This window comes from Vespula pensylvanica, chromosome 5, assembly GCF_014466175.1.
Source record: "Vespula pensylvanica isolate Volc-1 chromosome 5, ASM1446617v1, whole genome shotgun sequence".
NCBI classification, from domain to species: domain Eukaryota; kingdom Metazoa; phylum Arthropoda; class Insecta; order Hymenoptera; family Vespidae; genus Vespula; species Vespula pensylvanica.
The window spans coordinates 1,933,806-1,949,918 of record NC_057689.1 but is presented as its reverse complement, the minus strand read 5'-3'; the positions used below and the strand labels follow the sequence as shown (position 1 = coordinate 1,949,918).

Below are 16,113 nucleotides of genomic sequence, written 5' to 3'. Positions count from 1 at the left end.
ATATTCAATTGCTATTTAAATTGACCATACATTAGTTTAAAGAGTTTATCAATGAGCATGTATATGTCAATTAAATATAATATATATACATCATTTTATTGTAAAATATATTAATATAATTATTTTAAGAATTGATAGGAATGTAAAAATTTCAAAGAAATTTAAATAAGCTTCTTGTTAACGACGTTCTGATCACGTGATATACGTTATCGTAAAGGACCTTTTTTATTGGATGCTTGGCAATTCTGCTTATGGTATATTTTCGCACTTTATCTAGCACATATTTGAAGAAGTGTTGATTCTCGTCTTACCTGTATGTATTTTTTCGATACGAATTAATGAAATATTTTACGCGCGACAAAATAAAAAGTAATCTGTATCTAATTATTTTTCTGTAATATTTGTACGCTTTGTGACACGAGAATATAAATTTCAACAACGATGGCATTGTGTTATACTAGGTATTAAATATTATTTAATTTGATTTCATTAATCAATTAAGAATTACAACATGAGATATATTTTAGGCTTCTTTGTCGACGAAATATCGGCTTTCAACATTTTCGAAGCTTATATACAAGCAAGTGAGTGTTAATGTATTATGTAATATCAATTTGATCATCTGACTGTCAATTATATTTTTCTCTTAAAGTCAATTCATTTAAATATTAAGGAATATTTTCCTTTGTTAGTTTGCATGTCTGTGAAGATAACAAATTAAAAATCTATATATGTTATAATATACTTTTATGTTCAAGAAAATTACAAATAAGTATTAATACCTTATATCAAATAAAAATTCAATATGTTATAGTTCACTTACCACATCCTTATCACAACCATTACGTGCAAATATCTGTGAAACACATGATGAAAAGAATATGCGTCTTAAACGACCTATGTCACCACATTTGACTATCTATCAAGTGCAATTAACAGCATTGCTTTCTATATCGCATCGAACAACTGGCATAATATTATCAAGTTATGCTATGATTTTAGGTCTTGGTAAGTATATAATTTTGTATCACGTATTGTGAGAAAACATAATTAATATTTTTTTTAATGATATTTCTTTAATATTATCACAAAACTTCCTTTTTTTATTATGTTCTAGGTACTTTATTTGTACCAGGTGGAATACCTTGCGTTATAGAAATTTTAAGTGAATTAAATTTGCCTGCTCCTGTACTTTTTGCAGGCAAAACATTACTTGCTTTTCCTGCTACATTTCATATATTTAATGGTTTTCGACATTTGGTAAGAAACTGAAATATAAAATAATTGTAACATAAAACAAAATTAATAGAATACAAAATTATTTTAAAAATGAATTTTATCTATGTTTTATAATATTACAGGCTTGGGATTTAGGAATGTTTTTGACAATTAAACAAGTATATTCAACAGGCTATGCAGTAGTTGCTTTAGCAGCTATTTCTGCTGTTGTTTTAGCAGCTATGTAGGCACTAAAATTAAGTGCATTATTTGAGAAATTATTTATTTTTAGAAATTCGTTGTTATTTGGATGTGCATCATATCTCATCCTATAATGTTAGTATTGTATGAAATAAAATAAGTTATTATAGATACTTTTTTACAAATTTTTCTTGTATGATTGTGTCTTGGATATTGATGTTTCTAATACTTTTTAATGTGTTCATTTATTTAGGCAAATATTGTAGGGGGAGAAATTAAGGAAATGTGTTTATGTAAAGACCAACATAAAAATTGTATTTTCCTTAATGTAAAATACAATATCTCATATATTTCGGATGTTTTGTACATAATAAAATATTTACGATTACACATTTCACATCGTCAAAATAGATTGTTGTTTTGATATTTTATATTAATAGCTTTGATTTTAAAAATTATACAAAACCTTCAAGCGACGAATCCATAAATTTTTTATATATAGCCATAAATCTAGCAATAAAAGCTTCCAAATGGAAAATAGCTTTTGATCCATTTAACATTCTATGCTCATATTCAGCAGCTATGAATGTAATTTCACTTTTTAATTGAAGATCACAATTTTTAATACATTCTTGTAATAATCCTTTAAAAATTACATCGCAAGGTATTAAATGCGTTAATAATTCATATAGTCTTTTCCTAATATCTAATAGTTTTTTTGGAGTTTGTTCTGTTATCATCATATTAGCTGTAGTACGAATAAATGTTTGCCAATCAGGTTCCGAAATCTTTTGATTTGCAGTAAATGGATATCTGAATGAAACATTAAAATTTTTATTATTAGAAGAAAGAGACGGTAACACATTATAAGATTTAATTAAATATTTCATTTTTACTTACTGTTCAACTTTACAAGCTTCAAGCATCAATATTGCCCTTCTAAGATTTCTTCCACTAGTATTTGCAATTCTGATAGCTAATTCATCTGGCAAAGTTAGACTTTCCTTTTTACAAACTGATTGTAAAATAGATTTAATTTCTGTTATTGATGGTGCAGGAACACGTATTCCTAGACATCGAGATCTAATAGCTGGTGATACACGAGATATAGAATTTGCACAAAGAATTAATCTGCAGGTAGCAATATATTTTTCCATAGTTCTACGAAGTGCATGCTGAGCATCCCTTGTAAGTTGATCCACATTTGTCAACAAAACCACTATTTCACAAATAGAATAGTTTATATTTTTCTATCAAAATTAGTATTTATTAAGTATTTGGTTTAAATTTTGTACCTTTAAACTCTCTTTGTCCAGTTGGATCAATCTGATGAGTTTGTGCTGTCATTTTTACTAAATCCATTACAACAACTTTATCGTATATATTTACATCACTTGGATTTACTTCTATATGATAATTACTGCTTATAGTCATTATTTCCAATTTTTTTTTAGAAGGAGTCTGTAACAACAGTAAATCATAGAATTGCAATTAACATATTATTTTTTAATTAATTACTTTAAAAAATTATTCTCTGAATAAAGAGAACCTCAAACTGCATATTTTCCATTCGCAATCTTTCAACTCCAGAACCATATAATTCTTTTAAAATACACATTATACGAGTTTTCTTTCCAGCTCCAGATGGTCCATATATTAACAAATGTGGAAAGTCTCCTTTATGTACCTGTTATTATAAGTAAAATTGTACTAATTTTTATATATTCATCATATACACGGACAGAATATAAATATATGATTTTATTAAAGCAATAATTATATGTTGTCACATTTTGATAATTGCTATAAACTAAATATTATAAAACAGAAATTAGGCGGGAACGTTATACTATCAACAAAGAAGTCCAACCTTATTTGCCTACCGGTATATCGCAATTTGTTTATAATTACCATATTTTTAAGATATTCTGCTTGTTCTTTATGATAATCTAACTTAGAAAATGTAGTTGGTCGATATTTATCTACCCACAAACTCATTTTTTTTAAATTCTTTTGAAAAATAGTAGAAAATTTAAGACTGACTCTTCTCCTCGGTCGTTTATGAAAGCTTTATTTAGAAACTGCTACGTCATAACCAATAACATTATTTCGCGCTCAAATTAAAAAATCTATATTATATATATATATATATATATATATATATATATATATATATATAATGAATATCGCAAAAAAAGTTATTTAAATTATTTCAATAATTAATAGTAAAAAATATTTAAATTAAGACATTTTACAAGAAAAAAATAAAAATTTTGATTTATTATACTGCAATGCCATAAGTTGCCATTCTTATAGTTAGTCATTTAGTAATTCAATTTCTAAAATTGCATTTCATTGAGTTTTTGAATGTTTTTATCTTAATTATTTTTATAAATAAGCAATTTGTGCGTAATAAACGTATGTATTTTCTTTTTATACTATCAGTTAGTGCATCTGTGCAGCAAAAAGTTACTACGTAGTTCGTGCACATGGCTTCGGTAAAACTTTTTTGTTTGTGAGGCGCTATTCTTCTATACTTGAAAAAGTCGTTCTATAGCCATTGATATCGTGGTAGAGAGATCTGGTTTTATAAACAAAAATATGCAACAAAGTTATTATTTTAGATTCTATTATTTTTCGTAGTAACAAAGTTATAAATGTTTTTTCAAGCACTATTATTAAAAGGTAAGAGTGCTAAATGCTCTTTTAAATTTACAGAATGTATTTTCAGCATAAACAAATAAACAGTATTAAAGATAAAAATAAAAAAGGAAAAAACTAGTTTGGATTTATAGTTAGACATGATTTAGAAATGTAAAATATACTTGGATATATATACTGCTAACGTAATGGAACTAAAAGTATGGGTGGAAGGTATACAACGTATTGTGTGTGGAGTTACAGAAAATACTACTTGTCAGGTTTGTTGTGAAGCACAATGTATGTATGTTGTAGAATATTGAATATTAATATATTTGCTTCAATTATGTAATAGAAGAATATTTAAAGCATCTTAATAATTATTTGTTTATAGGATGTTGTATATGCTCTTGCACATGCAACAGCACAGACCGGTAGATTTACCTTGGTAGAACGTTGGAGAAGTAATGAACGGCTTTTAGCTCCATATGAAAACCCTCTTAAGGTATAAGATATTTTTAACAGTTGAAGCATAAAAAATATTGTATCGATATTATAAATATATTAAATTAATATATTTAAAAATATTTATATAAAAGTAAGTAATTATATAAAGTATTTCTAAAGCTGTATCTCCAAAAACAGATTTTATTAAAATGGGGAGAGTATTCTTCTGAAGTTCAATTGATTTTGAGACGTTCTGTTGATAACAATAAAAATCCAGGATCATCAGCATCACGAATAACACATGGAACACGGATAAATGGGACAACAAATATGTCATCAGAAGTTGGAGCAACAAACAATGTTCAAGAGGATTCTAAAACTACTCCAACAATTTTGAATTCAGATTTTGATGATTTACAAGGTGGTCTAGAAAGAAATCGCGATACAAGAAAGTCATTAACATTTGGTGGATTTCAAGGGAATATTACTGAGAATAATGCTGATGTAAAACAACATGCTATTTTTATATCCAATTAATTTTAGAAGATCTATTATTCATATATTTTATAATTTTTTATTTTTCTACAGATTCAAATGGAGAATGTTGCTATTGTTCAGCCTACACCACATTTTAAAAATAAAGAATTAAATATCCGAAAAAATATCCCACAATCTCCTACACGAGGTGCTAATCCTGATAGTAAGCTAATATTTATTGATTTTTAATTTTATTGACAAATTTATCAACAATTTTATAAGAATTAATGATTTAATTATAGTTAATTTTTATTCTTATTTATTTTTAGTTAATACACATTTATCTCAGAAAAAAATAAGGGAGGTTCCTCCTTATAGAGATCCTCCAGGACCAGCTTCTCCTCCATTACGAACATTACCACCATATAGAGATCCACCACCACCAAATTTAAATAGTCCAGCAAGATCACAATTTGCTTCTAGCACAAACAGTAATATTCCACATATTCATAAAGAAGAACAACCATCATCTAGCAACACTGTAAAATTGAAAAGAAATTTAATTCAGGTAGTATAATTAAAGGAAATTGTTTTACATTTTTAACGGGTATGTGCGATGCATTTGTTTCTAGGAATTTCAAGATACAAAAAGTCAAACACAAACAATTGCTCAATTGTCTGGCCAAACACAAAATATGATGACTGTTGCTTATACTCAACGTTACGTTGACCTTATTAGACTAGTCAATAAACAAAGAGATACTATTAGTGCACAACAAGCAGATCTTACTAAAGTAAGTGAATATAAACATATAATTATACAAACTGAAATATATCCGTATTATTTATTTATTTCAGTTTGATGCAGAGATATTATATTGGGAAACTAAAAATAGAGAACAAATGCATCAAATGGATTTTATTTCTCAAGAATTAAATCGCATTGAAGCAAATGGTCGTATTATAGAAGATCAGGTATATATTTATTTATTTCAAATATAAAAATATATGTCTTAATATTTAGGAATGAATTTGTAAACATTTATTAAAATTTACATTGTGTTAATACGTATCAGCTTAAAGAATTAGCTCATGTAGAAGAAGAAAGTGAAATCGTAAGGCAGCAAGAAAAAACTTTAAAATCGGAGATAACGCTTCTCAGATCAAAGCTTGCGAACTGTGAAACAGAATTACTTCAATGTAAAAATAAGATTAGGTAAAAACATAAGCAGTGAATTTATTATATTATAATAATACTTTTAGATACCTGATTCTAACAATGTTTTTCATCTAATAGATTTATCATGGAAGAACTTGCTGTAGAACAACATAATAATAATCGTGAGACAGATGAGCGTCAAATAATTGAACGAAAAATAATCAATGAAGTTGAACGTCTTCAGAATGAAGTAGAACAAGCTAAACGATCAGCCGAGTTAGCTTCACAATGCGCGGAATCCTTAAAACTTGAAATAGTTAGTTTGGAGTCGGCGATTGTAGAAAAAAAATTACAAGTTGAGAGATTAGTAGCTGACATGAAAGAGGCAAATTTACAAAGCTTAACTGTTGCTTGTCAAGATGAACAAGTGAAATCTTTACTAGAAGGTATATATTGTCTGTATAAATAGATTGTCCTTAACAAATTTACTATATAATTAATTCGTTATATTTTATTATATTTTTTATTAGGTGCCCATAAACCAGGAAGTACACGTAAAATGATAGGATCTCCTAGACAGTTAGAAACAGCAGTACCCACAAGTAAAAATCCACATGGCGTTTGGGTCTAAACATATGCATTATGTAAATAGATTTATATATGGATGTTATGTACAAGAATAATCGTGTATTTACAAAATATTGCTTATCGTTTATCAAGTTTATAACATTCCGACGAATGTTCAATTCTTCTGATGGACGTTATGAAAGGAATTACCATTATAGTGTTCTACTTATCCATTCCTTCTCTATTATTGCAGTAAAAATTAAAGATTAGAGGTACAAATGTAATAATTATCCCTATTGATATATGTATATAAATGTATAACTCTAAAAATTCTTTAGAAATTATGACCCACAAATATGGTACATATCATCAGTCATGTTTTTTTTTTTTTTATTTTGTTACCATTCTTTTAAATACATATTATTATGTTTTTTTTTATGTTCATACTTTTGTTCAATTAATTCAATTATTGAATGATTCAATATAAGAACTAGGCAGTTATAGAAAATACCTTTGTAGATATATTATTATTGATATTATTTAAGTGATGTATATTTAATGATATAAGTGTAATTCATTTGTATGTTTTTTTTTTCTTACAATATACTAATACTAATAATAATTTTTTTACACTTCTCATTACAAATTCGATTAATTATTTCTTCATGCTATCACAAGAGTATGAGCAGTTCTTGTTCTGTTTAACGATACTATTTTTCTTAAAATAATACAATCACATATTTAATTTTTAATTGTATTTTAATTGTTTCTATTTTTTTTACATTTAGTTTTTTTATTATTGAAAATAATGATAAGTAAAAAAGAATATATATATATAAATATAATTATACGAAAGGTATAATTAATCTCATCGAATTTAGATAAAAATTTAAAATGTTATTAATAATAATTGTATCAATATCTACCTTTTGAAGATTTTTTTGATTTACGAATGAAAATACTTTTCACTAACTACATTGTATTTCTAGGGAAATTTTTTGAGGTATTGTTTGCATCACTGGGTACATCTGAGTTCTGTTGACACTTTCAAATTTTAACTGCGGCATATGATTAAAATATCTTTACCGTTTTACGTACTTTTAGGTACACTGGTAATATTAAAAAAAAAATTGTTTTATTACATAAAACAAATATAGATTTTTGATTCCTGTTTAAATTTAAATAAGATTTGCTCATGATCTTTTTAATACGATTATATTTTGACAATAATTATATAGGAGCTAAATGAATTATTTTGTTTGTGTGTGTATGTTTATTTATAAATATTAAATAAGGAACAATATATACACATTAAGGAAATGAATTCTCCAAGATCACCACACAATAATCTTAGTTCTGAATTAAGGAACATTATTACTAACAAAAATGCATTGAGCATGAAATCACGCATGAAAGGTATAATTGTTACTAAATATTATGTTCATAATGAATTAACTTAATTTATTATTTTTAGTTTTAAATGCTCTTAATGAAGATGATATAAAAAATAGAGCTGAAAGAGAAAAGCGTTTGAGACTCCAAGCTATACAAGAAATTTTAACAACAGAGGTTACATATTTACAACAGTTAGAAATATTAATGGAGGTATTTGACTAATCTTATAGTATATCGATAATGTATTGTACATTAAAATTTAACAATGATATTTTTCAGTTTTTTTTACAACCAATCATTGAAAAGAAGTTGGTAAATCATATAATATTAAATACATTACTTGAAAATATAAAAACACTGTATAATATTAGTGGAGAATTAATTAAAGAATTAAAACAAGATACTGAAAACATTTCTGGAGCATTTTATAAGCTTGCACCATTCTTTAAGTTATATTCTGTTTATGCATACGATTACGAACAGTTATCAACACTTTTACAGGTACTTAAATGTGTTTATTTTTATCTTAAGCACATAAAAGATTATTTAATAAAAATCTTTATTTCTTTTATAGGTTACTCAAGAGAAGGATCCTACTTTTAAAAATTTTATAAGCAAACAAGAAACACGACCAGAAGTTGGGAAATCGTTGTCTTCATTATTAATTACTCCGATACAGAGAGTACCAAGATATAAATTACTTTTGAAAGAAGTTCTACAACATACTCCTAACAAGCACAGAGAGTATAATCTTTTACAAGGTAATAAATTATTTATATTCATACTTACGATGTGATTATTATATATATTTTTATTAAAACATTTTTTATACAGCATGTTTAGTTGAAGTTGAAAAAGCTGCAGTACATATTAATAATTTAGTTGCTGAGAATGAAGATATTCAAAGATTATTGATGCTTCAAAAGTGTATTGTAAACGGAGTTAATTTAGTAAAACCAGGAAGAAAATTAATTAAGCAAGGAACATTAATGAGAGTTTCAAGGAATGGTGATACTGCTTATAGAAGATATTTTGTACTTTTAAATGATACTTTATTATATTGTAAGGGAAAACCAGAAAGTTCATTGACTGTACGTTGTGTACTTCCCTTAAATAAGTGTAAAGTAGAAAGTGTTTTAAGTGGTGGACTTTTTCGTGTTACATGCTTAGAAGAAATGCTCTTTTTATATTCAGAAGATGGTGACAGCAACTCTTGGATACAATTATTGCAAAAAGCCATTGAAAAGGTATTATTCTTATGTAACAATTTATTTTTACAAAATGATCTAACTTTAATTTATTTGTGCTTGTAGTACACAGAATGTAGACAAACTTTGAGGAAAGATAGTAGTTCAAGGCAACCACTGAGACATAAAAATATAAATTTATTTCCATCTGAGGATATACAAGAAAAATACATCAAACGAAAAAGAACAAAAGATAAAAAAGATGTAGGGCTTAATTATTCATTATTTTAATTTAAATATACTGATTTGATTGAATATACTGAATTTTTTCTTTAATAATAAATAGGTTCAATTGAATCCATCAAATATAATGTATTTTGAAAAGGAAAATCAAGAAAATGAAACGGAAGAACAGCAAGAAAATTGTTTTCGATTAAATAGAAAATTAAAGAGATTTAAAAATGATATTCCTACAGGGATTCCCATGGACAAGGTTTAAGTTATATTAATTAAAAATATAATTTAAAAAATATATGTATAAATATTTAAGTTCTCTATAATATTACTATCCAAATTTTTGTTTTTTTTTTTATTTTTTTAGGATACATCAGAGATTTGCTTTATGGAAAGTTCAGATACATCAGTATCATATTTGACTAATTCAGATTCTATACATTCTTTATCATTAATATTCAAAAATATTTGTGAATATTTTTCTTATGTTAGTTCATCTATACAAAATTTTTTTAGATATAGATAGCATTTTTGTTCTTTTACAAATGAATTGTAATATATAGGTGAAGGGTTTATAATACATTTTAAAAATTTTAGTAATTTAAATATTTTAATTTTTATATTTTTTGTTTTTCAAAACACCAAAATGTATTTCTATACATTATTATATTTATCATTTATAAAAAGAATGTAAAAAAAAAAACATATTCTGAAGACAATATACTTGTAGCATGTCTGCAGATTATACTTCAATTATATTCGATACGGTATTATATACATTAGAATAGTATTTGAAAGAAATGAAAGAGAAATCAATTCGTAAAGGGAATCGATAATTCGATCTATTCCTTACCAGATGGCGCATCGAAAGTGTAACCTCGCGTCCCATCTTTCTCATCAAATGAAAATGGAACTGAGGTTGTAGTCGAAAAATATTTTATTGTGAACAATTGTGAGATTTAGCGTGTGTAAATATTTTAAAATAAAAGAAAAGAAAAGCAAACAGAAAGAAAGGAAGAAATAAGGTATAACAATAAATTTATGCTACTTGATTTATTGAAATCTTCGTACTTACGTTCGAAGAAGAGAACGTAATATTGGCGGTTTTCACCCATGTACGATTATTTCAGTATATAATTCTTATATTTACTGTATAAAACAATATAACTATGGCGGTTGGTTCAACAAAAGTGGTACAAGTGACAAACATAGCACCCCAAGCAACTAAAGATCAAATGCAAACTTTATTTGGTTACTTAGGAAAGATAGAAGATATTAGATTATATCCCACAATAAGAGATGTAGCAGTACCTGTACAATCTCGTATTTGTTACGTTAAATTTCACGATCAAGGATGTGTTGCAGTTGCTCAACACATGACAAATACTGTATTCATTGATAGAGCATTGATAGTAATTCCTTATCAAAATGGCGATATTCCAGATGAACAACGTGCTCTTGAGTTAACCAACAATGGTACAGTTGTACCAGGTAAGTAGTTAGAATTAATAATTAGTATTGTGTAATTGTGTATCTTTCATTTTATATATTTTATAAGTGTTAAATAAATGTATTATGTCTCTTTTTTAGGTTTATATCCTTCTGAGCCAAAGCTTCCACCAAATGTTGTAAATGCAATCGAAGGTATTCCTCCGAATCATGTAATTACAACTATGGATCCTAAATTAGAAGCTCATGGATTACCGCCTTATCCACATTTACCTGGCCATCTAGATAGTAGACGAATTGAGGAAATAAGGAGAACACTAGTGATAGCTAATTTAGATGCTTCTACGACGGCTGAACAATTGCTAGATTTTTTCAGTAATAACAATGTTGAGATTAAGTACTTACGCCTTTGTACAAGAGATTCTGATACAGATCACTATGCCTTAGTGGAACTTACAGAACAAGGAGCAGTGGTTTCTGCATTATTATTAAATGGAAAAATGCTTGGCGATAGACATATAAAAATTTATCATTCGACACAAGCAATAGCTAAACCAGAAGCAAAAAGTAATGAAGCAGCTCAGAAAGAAATAGAGGAAGCTATGTCACGTGTCAAAGAAGCTCACAATTTGATTTCTGCTGCCATAGATCCAATGATTGGTATGCTTTCAAAAGACAAACGAAGTCGCAGCGGTTCCCGTAGTCGAAAGTCGAGATCTAGATCCCGTGGTCGCAGTAGACGTTCAAGATCACGGAAGAGATCTCGTTCGCGACACCGACGTAGATCCAGATCTCGTTCAAAACGTTCTCGATCCAAAGAACGTAGAAGAAAGTCACCTTCACGGAGAAGAAGCAGCTCTCGCAGTCGTCATCGTTCTCGGTCACGATCTAGACGATCAAGATCACGTAGATCAAGATCTAGATCTAGAGATCGTAGAAAAAGATCTCTACGGCGTAGAAGTCGTTCTCACTCTCGTAGTAAACGTTCTAAATCGAAATCTAGACGTTCCAGATCTAAATCAAAATCTAGGTCATCTAAATCTAGATATTCTGAGAAATACAAGGATAAAGATAAAGATAGAAATAAGGATAAATCTGATAATGGTAAGAAAAGTGATGGGGATAAGGGTGATAAGGAAAAGAGTGAAAAGAAATCAAGTAAGGAAAAAAAATCAGAGAAAGAATCAAAGTCAGACGAAAAGAATAGAGTTGCATCCGAAAATAATGAAAATAAGGATAAGGAATCCGTATCTTAAATTGTCAAATTCTAACAAACACTTATTTTTATTTTCTGATGATTTTGTTAACTTCAATTTATATAATAAGACGTAATTTATCTGTACAGTAAGCACATTATTCGAAGTTATAAAAACATATCTCATCCGTATGTTATTACACGTTTATTTGACAAAAATATTAGTTATTTCAATGTTAATTCTTGCTTACTACTAATTATAACTTATGTAATTCATTCCTTGCCACATATAAATCATTTCTTGTTTTATATGTATTTTTTTAATTTTCATATACTTCAAAATTACGTTTCCGTTACAACAATAAATGCTATTGTGTCGATAGACTTATATATTTAAATATTTATGTTGCTATAGATTGATTTTCATAAACTGCTACATCTTCATATTCTTCAAGTTTTACTGGAACTGGTTTACGAAAATGATATTTTTGAACTTGCTTTATACTTGATCGTCTTTTCATTAACAGCTATATAGAATGAACCCATATTTAATCATTACATTAAAACAATTTGTTGCTTGTATTGTAGATGAATTCCATTTAAAATTTTGTGAAAAGTATATATTGTTATTTACCATGCCACTATTTCTTATTGATGAATTAGTATCTGATATAGAAACCATTTCCAACGTATCATCTGCGATTTTTTTATTTTGCGCTATAGTTCTTATTTCATCAGGGCCTAATCAGAAATAAATTATTAATTTAACATTAATAGTACTTTTATACATAATATCAAACTTACTTAGTACACATTCATCGTATTGATCAAGTGGATCGATTCCAAAAAATTCGGATAAATTGTCTGGATATCGCAGATCCATGTATATAATTATTAAGGCCAAGATAATACAAAAAATACCTACACGATTAAATTAATAATAAATTAATAAGTTTTGATTTATAAAAAAGAAGTTTAATTTTAAAGGATATAGTGCACATAAGATAAAGGTGTGCAACAATTTTTACCACATGTAAGAGACATCCAAAAATGTAAACCAAAATGCAATGTTAAAGTTCCATTTTCGAAAGGTATAATAAGTGGAGTTTTATTACGTATAATAACCCATAAGATACAAGTTAATATTTGTAATCCACCAACTATTCCAATTGAATAAGCTGTGTATCGGCTTACAAATTGTAACATTATATTTGACACTATCCAGCAACTAAATGCAGTCCTGTGAATTAAGATATTAGTAAATTTAGTATAAGACATCCATAAAAAATTAAGTATAACAATTTATTGTTCTTATAAATGATTATGTACAAAAGCATTAATGAGTATTTTATACATATTATATATACAAACCATAATAAGATATGACAGTACCACCCAGCAGTTCGATAAAATCTACCAAATCGTATACCTTCCCCATCAATAGCAAAATATTCTGCAATCCATAAGATTGGAATAGGTAAACCTCTTCTTTGAGCACTTCGCAAACTTCTTTGTAGAAGGCCACCTGGAATAATAGTAGTGATTGCATTGTTATTTGAATAATGTAAATATTGTTATGGAAAAAGTACAAACTAGAAGGTCCATATCCAAATCTTCCCTGATCCCATGTCCATGGAAATCTTTCATTGTAATTAATAATTTCATTTGGTAATACTCCATTTCTTCCTTCACCTGTAAATGAATTTGTATGGTCAATTTAAGTTATTTATATATATAATATATGTATTATATTATATGTATATTATATATTTTATATATATGTATATATATGTATGTATATATATATATATATATATATATATATATATATATATATATATAAATAGAAGGGATGGTCTGCATAGACTATACCTCTTACCTTTCAAGGTAATATTAACTGACCTCAAACCTATTTTTATACCAATTACTGAATTTATCTCTGCATTATTTCCAGCTTTATAAGGTACGATAGTTTCTACAGTACCAATTTCCCATTCTTGACCAAAATTTTCCACTGAAAAATTTGTTTTGAATGCTATGAATGATAATCAAAAAATGTATATATAAATTGCAGAGAATAGTCTTACCGATCAAGAAACATCCAATTGTTAAACTAATGCAAGTTTTTATAGTAACGTAAATGCTCTGATTGCATGGAACAAATTGTATTGTTTATTATATAATTATATTCTTTACTTTTCTTTTAATCACGAGTGTTAAATAAAATTGCAAATTTTAATTTTATGTTACATTAATTGATACTTACACGTTTTTTGCTATAGCCTGGGAAAATACAAATAAATGCTATTAATATAAGAAGAAAAATTGTAATGAAAAGGACTTCTACTACATCAAATAACACTGGTGTTTGTTGAGGCGAATATCGCGATGGAAAACCTTCTAATCTACCAAAATCAAAAAGTCCCATTTTGAGCGCTAATATAAAAAGAAATATTATTTTATATAGTAATATATTAAAATATTCTTTGACCATTGAAATATCCCTTGACTAAGTCAAAAGATTCTTATAATCTTATCGCGGTTTTCTTTCCGCTTAATAACAAAAGAATTAAAGGAAATTTATATGATAGTACGATATTTTATTTTATTTAAAAGATATATGATGAAAACGTTAAAAGTATATATATATATATATATTTACATAAATTTTTATGAATATTTAATAATATATTTAACAAGCATTCAGTATCAGATAAATTTACGTACAGATTTATATTTACGCGGTTTTTATTTCACGCGTAATGATTGGTCAATGCAACCTTAAGGCTGTTTATTATCTTTCTCACTAAATATACGTATTACAGCGACAGGTATGGACAAAATATGAACTACGAATGCAATAAAGACACTATTCCCACTATACATCTATTATATCACGGTTGTATAAGCTTATATCCATTTTGAACGTAATTTAATTATCGAGTTTAGCGTGTTAAAGAAATTTTTATATATAAAATTTTAATAGCACATGTGATAAATGTAAAAAAAAAGAAACTATATGCTAGATTATACTTTTCTGAAGATAGATAAACTGAAAAGTGCTTATCAATTGTACAATTAATTGTTACATTTTTTGTTTCTAATTAAACTAATACAATTAGCTATTACGTATTTATGCAGTCATTAGCTCGATATTATTTGCGACGAAATACAGAAGAAATAAAATATCATATATAAAAAATAATAATAAAAATAGAAAGAAAATTTCTGATGGCAAATATAAGTGTAAAAGATAATATAATATTTAATTCGAAGAGCGGAATTAAATATAAATCCGAATAAGAATCAATGGGATTAATAAAGAAATTAGAATTTTTCATTGGATTTCTCTACGAAATTATTCTAGCATTCTATTACATCTAAATTACATATCTACGAACAATATACAATGTATTTTAATTTTTAGGTGGAGTCAGAAAGAAAAGATTTTGGAAATAAACTGAAATATGCAGCCATTCGCTCGATAGTACTTGAATAAAGTCATAAGATCATAACGTCTTAATTAAAATCATAAAATTTCCATATATCTCAAGTACTATCGACCCAGGTCCCACCGCGTGGAGGTTGCTGCATCTGAGGACCCACGGGCTAACGGGGACTCTACTCTAAAATTCGCGTGACCGGCGTGATCAAATAATCGGTGTTCTATGAAACGAAGTCCCCGGTAGGACTTTTAATCGCGACTGAACACTCCCGTGAGTGTTAAAATAACGGTGACTCTACTCTAAATTCGCGTTCGCGGCGTCCACGTACCAACCGAGAATTCAGGCGACTAACTGGAGGAGGATCAGTCCACGCTTACGGATAGCAAAACCATACTACTCGGCAGCACACGAACCGACACACGACCGGTCATTATTTGGTTTAGCAATCAAACGAAGTCCTATACCGTAGGACTTTTAATCGCGCCCGAGAACAACACG

At 27.4% G+C, this 16,113-nt stretch overlaps 6 protein-coding genes across 13 annotated transcripts; 4 read left to right on the top strand and 2 right to left on the bottom strand.

Annotated features, from left to right (window-relative positions):
- Window positions 1-243: 243 nt before the first annotated feature.
- On the top strand, window positions 244-1,829 carry LOC122629341 (succinate dehydrogenase cytochrome b560 subunit, mitochondrial-like). 2 transcript variants are annotated; one of them, XR_006327246.1, is made up of 6 exons: window positions 244-461; window positions 528-584; window positions 815-1,008; window positions 1,118-1,260; window positions 1,362-1,554; window positions 1,673-1,829. XR_006327246.1 is itself a non-coding variant. In XM_043812697.1 (5 exons), exons 1-5 carry the CDS (start codon window positions 442-444, stop codon window positions 1,464-1,466), a joined length of 519 nt encoding a protein of 172 aa, XP_043668632.1. In that variant the 5' UTR covers window positions 244-441; the 3' UTR covers window positions 1,467-1,592. The 2 variants fall into 2 exon arrangements, 1 of the variants encoding a protein (XP_043668632.1); XM_043812697.1 differs by lacking the exon at window positions 1,673-1,829 and having other exon boundaries at window positions 1,362-1,592.
- A 42-nt stretch (window positions 1,830-1,871) lies between these two features.
- On the bottom strand, window positions 1,872-3,491 carry LOC122629340 (replication factor C subunit 3). Its single transcript, XM_043812696.1, has 5 exons — window positions 3,331-3,491; window positions 2,969-3,106; window positions 2,715-2,880; window positions 2,320-2,638; window positions 1,872-2,232 (listed from the first exon to the last, which is right to left on the bottom strand). Exons 1-5 carry the CDS (start codon window positions 3,415-3,417, stop codon window positions 1,875-1,877), a joined length of 1,068 nt encoding a protein of 355 aa, XP_043668631.1. The 5' UTR covers window positions 3,418-3,491; the 3' UTR covers window positions 1,872-1,874.
- On the top strand, window positions 3,153-7,090 carry LOC122629339 (ras association domain-containing protein 8). Of its 6 annotated transcripts, none has more exons than XM_043812689.1 (11): window positions 3,153-3,304; window positions 4,138-4,340; window positions 4,454-4,564; window positions 4,705-5,010; window positions 5,095-5,206; window positions 5,313-5,554; window positions 5,616-5,777; window positions 5,842-5,958; window positions 6,060-6,199; window positions 6,281-6,588; window positions 6,673-7,090. In XM_043812689.1, the coding sequence occupies exons 2-11, from the start codon at window positions 4,269-4,271 to the stop codon at window positions 6,771-6,773; spliced, it is 1,671 nt and encodes a 556-aa protein (XP_043668624.1). In that variant the 5' UTR covers window positions 3,153-3,304; window positions 4,138-4,268; the 3' UTR covers window positions 6,774-7,090. The 6 variants fall into 6 exon arrangements, with proteins under 6 accessions (XP_043668624.1, XP_043668625.1, XP_043668626.1 ...); XM_043812690.1 differs by lacking the exon at window positions 3,153-3,304 and adding an exon at window positions 3,898-4,030; XM_043812691.1 differs by lacking the exon at window positions 3,153-3,304 and adding an exon at window positions 3,906-4,030 and having other exon boundaries at window positions 4,151-4,340.
- A 644-nt stretch (window positions 7,091-7,734) lies between these two features.
- On the top strand, window positions 7,735-10,088 carry LOC122629497 (FYVE, RhoGEF and PH domain-containing protein 4-like). The gene is made up of 8 exons (XM_043812985.1): window positions 7,735-8,125; window positions 8,184-8,314; window positions 8,384-8,605; window positions 8,679-8,865; window positions 8,939-9,351; window positions 9,418-9,555; window positions 9,638-9,784; window positions 9,893-10,088. Exons 1-8 carry the CDS (start codon window positions 8,029-8,031, stop codon window positions 10,049-10,051), a joined length of 1,494 nt encoding a protein of 497 aa, XP_043668920.1. The 5' UTR covers window positions 7,735-8,028; the 3' UTR covers window positions 10,052-10,088.
- A 155-nt stretch (window positions 10,089-10,243) lies between these two features.
- Window positions 10,244-13,567, top strand: LOC122629328 (probable splicing factor, arginine/serine-rich 7). 2 transcript variants are annotated; one of them, XM_043812676.1, is made up of 3 exons: window positions 10,244-11,016; window positions 11,116-11,541; window positions 11,623-13,567. In XM_043812676.1, exons 1-3 carry the CDS (start codon window positions 10,695-10,697, stop codon window positions 12,228-12,230), a joined length of 1,356 nt encoding a protein of 451 aa, XP_043668611.1. In that variant the 5' UTR covers window positions 10,244-10,694; the 3' UTR covers window positions 12,231-13,567. The 2 variants fall into 2 exon arrangements, with proteins under 2 accessions (XP_043668611.1, XP_043668610.1); XM_043812675.1 differs by having other exon boundaries at window positions 10,245-10,550; window positions 10,656-11,016; window positions 11,116-13,567.
- On the bottom strand, window positions 12,360-14,693 carry LOC122629329 (dual oxidase maturation factor 1-like). The gene is made up of 9 exons (XM_043812677.1): window positions 14,436-14,693; window positions 14,257-14,314; window positions 14,049-14,183; window positions 13,763-13,861; window positions 13,541-13,694; window positions 13,198-13,409; window positions 12,974-13,090; window positions 12,804-12,910; window positions 12,360-12,696 (listed from the first exon to the last, which is right to left on the bottom strand). The coding sequence occupies exons 1-9, from the start codon at window positions 14,661-14,663 to the stop codon at window positions 12,571-12,573; spliced, it is 1,236 nt and encodes a 411-aa protein (XP_043668612.1). The 5' UTR covers window positions 14,664-14,693; the 3' UTR covers window positions 12,360-12,570.
- Window positions 14,694-16,113: the final 1,420 nt, after the last annotated feature.

Bases quoted from the DNA above. Each gene is read 5' to 3' on its own strand.
- LOC122629341 (XM_043812697.1), top strand. From the start codon at position 442: ATGGCATTGTGTTATACTAG. The intron at 585-814 runs GTGAGTGTTAAT...AATATGTTATAG, and splicing joins CGAAGCTTATATACAAGCAA to TTCACTTACCACATCCTTAT. The intron at 1,261-1,361 runs GTAAGAAACTGA...ATAATATTACAG, and splicing joins TTAATGGTTTTCGACATTTG to GCTTGGGATTTAGGAATGTT.
- LOC122629340 (XM_043812696.1), bottom strand. From the start codon at position 3,417: ATGAGTTTGTGGGTAGATAAATATCGACCAACTACATTTTCTAAGTTA. The intron at 3,107-3,330 runs GTAATTATAAAC...TTATAATAACAG, and splicing joins CAGAATATCTTAAAAATATG to GTACATAAAGGAGACTTTCC. The intron at 2,881-2,968 runs GTTCTCTTTATT...CTGTTGTTACAG, and splicing joins TGGAAAATATGCAGTTTGAG to ACTCCTTCTAAAAAAAAATT.
- LOC122629339 (XM_043812689.1), top strand. From the start codon at position 4,269: ATGGAACTAAAAGTATGGGTGGAAGGTATACAACGTATTGTGTGTGGA. The intron at 4,341-4,453 runs GTTTGTTGTGAA...ATTTGTTTATAG, and splicing joins CAGAAAATACTACTTGTCAG to GATGTTGTATATGCTCTTGC. The intron at 5,959-6,059 runs GTATATATTTAT...AATACGTATCAG, and splicing joins GTCGTATTATAGAAGATCAG to CTTAAAGAATTAGCTCATGT.
- LOC122629497 (XM_043812985.1), top strand. From the start codon at position 8,029: ATGAATTCTCCAAGATCACCACACAATAATCTTAGTTCTGAATTAAGG. The intron at 8,606-8,678 runs GTACTTAAATGT...TTTCTTTTATAG, and splicing joins AGTTATCAACACTTTTACAG to GTTACTCAAGAGAAGGATCC. The intron at 9,785-9,892 runs GTTTAAGTTATA...TTATTTTTTTAG, and splicing joins CAGGGATTCCCATGGACAAG to GATACATCAGAGATTTGCTT.
- LOC122629328 (XM_043812675.1), top strand. From the start codon at position 10,695: ATGGCGGTTGGTTCAACAAAAGTGGTACAAGTGACAAACATAGCACCC. The intron at 11,017-11,115 runs GTAAGTAGTTAG...TCTCTTTTTTAG, and splicing joins CAATGGTACAGTTGTACCAG to GTTTATATCCTTCTGAGCCA.
- LOC122629329 (XM_043812677.1), bottom strand. From the start codon at position 14,663: ATGGTCAAAGAATATTTTAATATATTACTATATAAAATAATATTTCTT. The intron at 13,862-14,048 runs GTAAGAGGTATA...ATTCATTTACAG, and splicing joins AGTTAATATTACCTTGAAAG to GTGAAGGAAGAAATGGAGTA. The intron at 13,695-13,762 runs GTTTGTACTTTT...CTATTATTCCAG, and splicing joins ATTTGGATATGGACCTTCTA to GTGGCCTTCTACAAAGAAGT.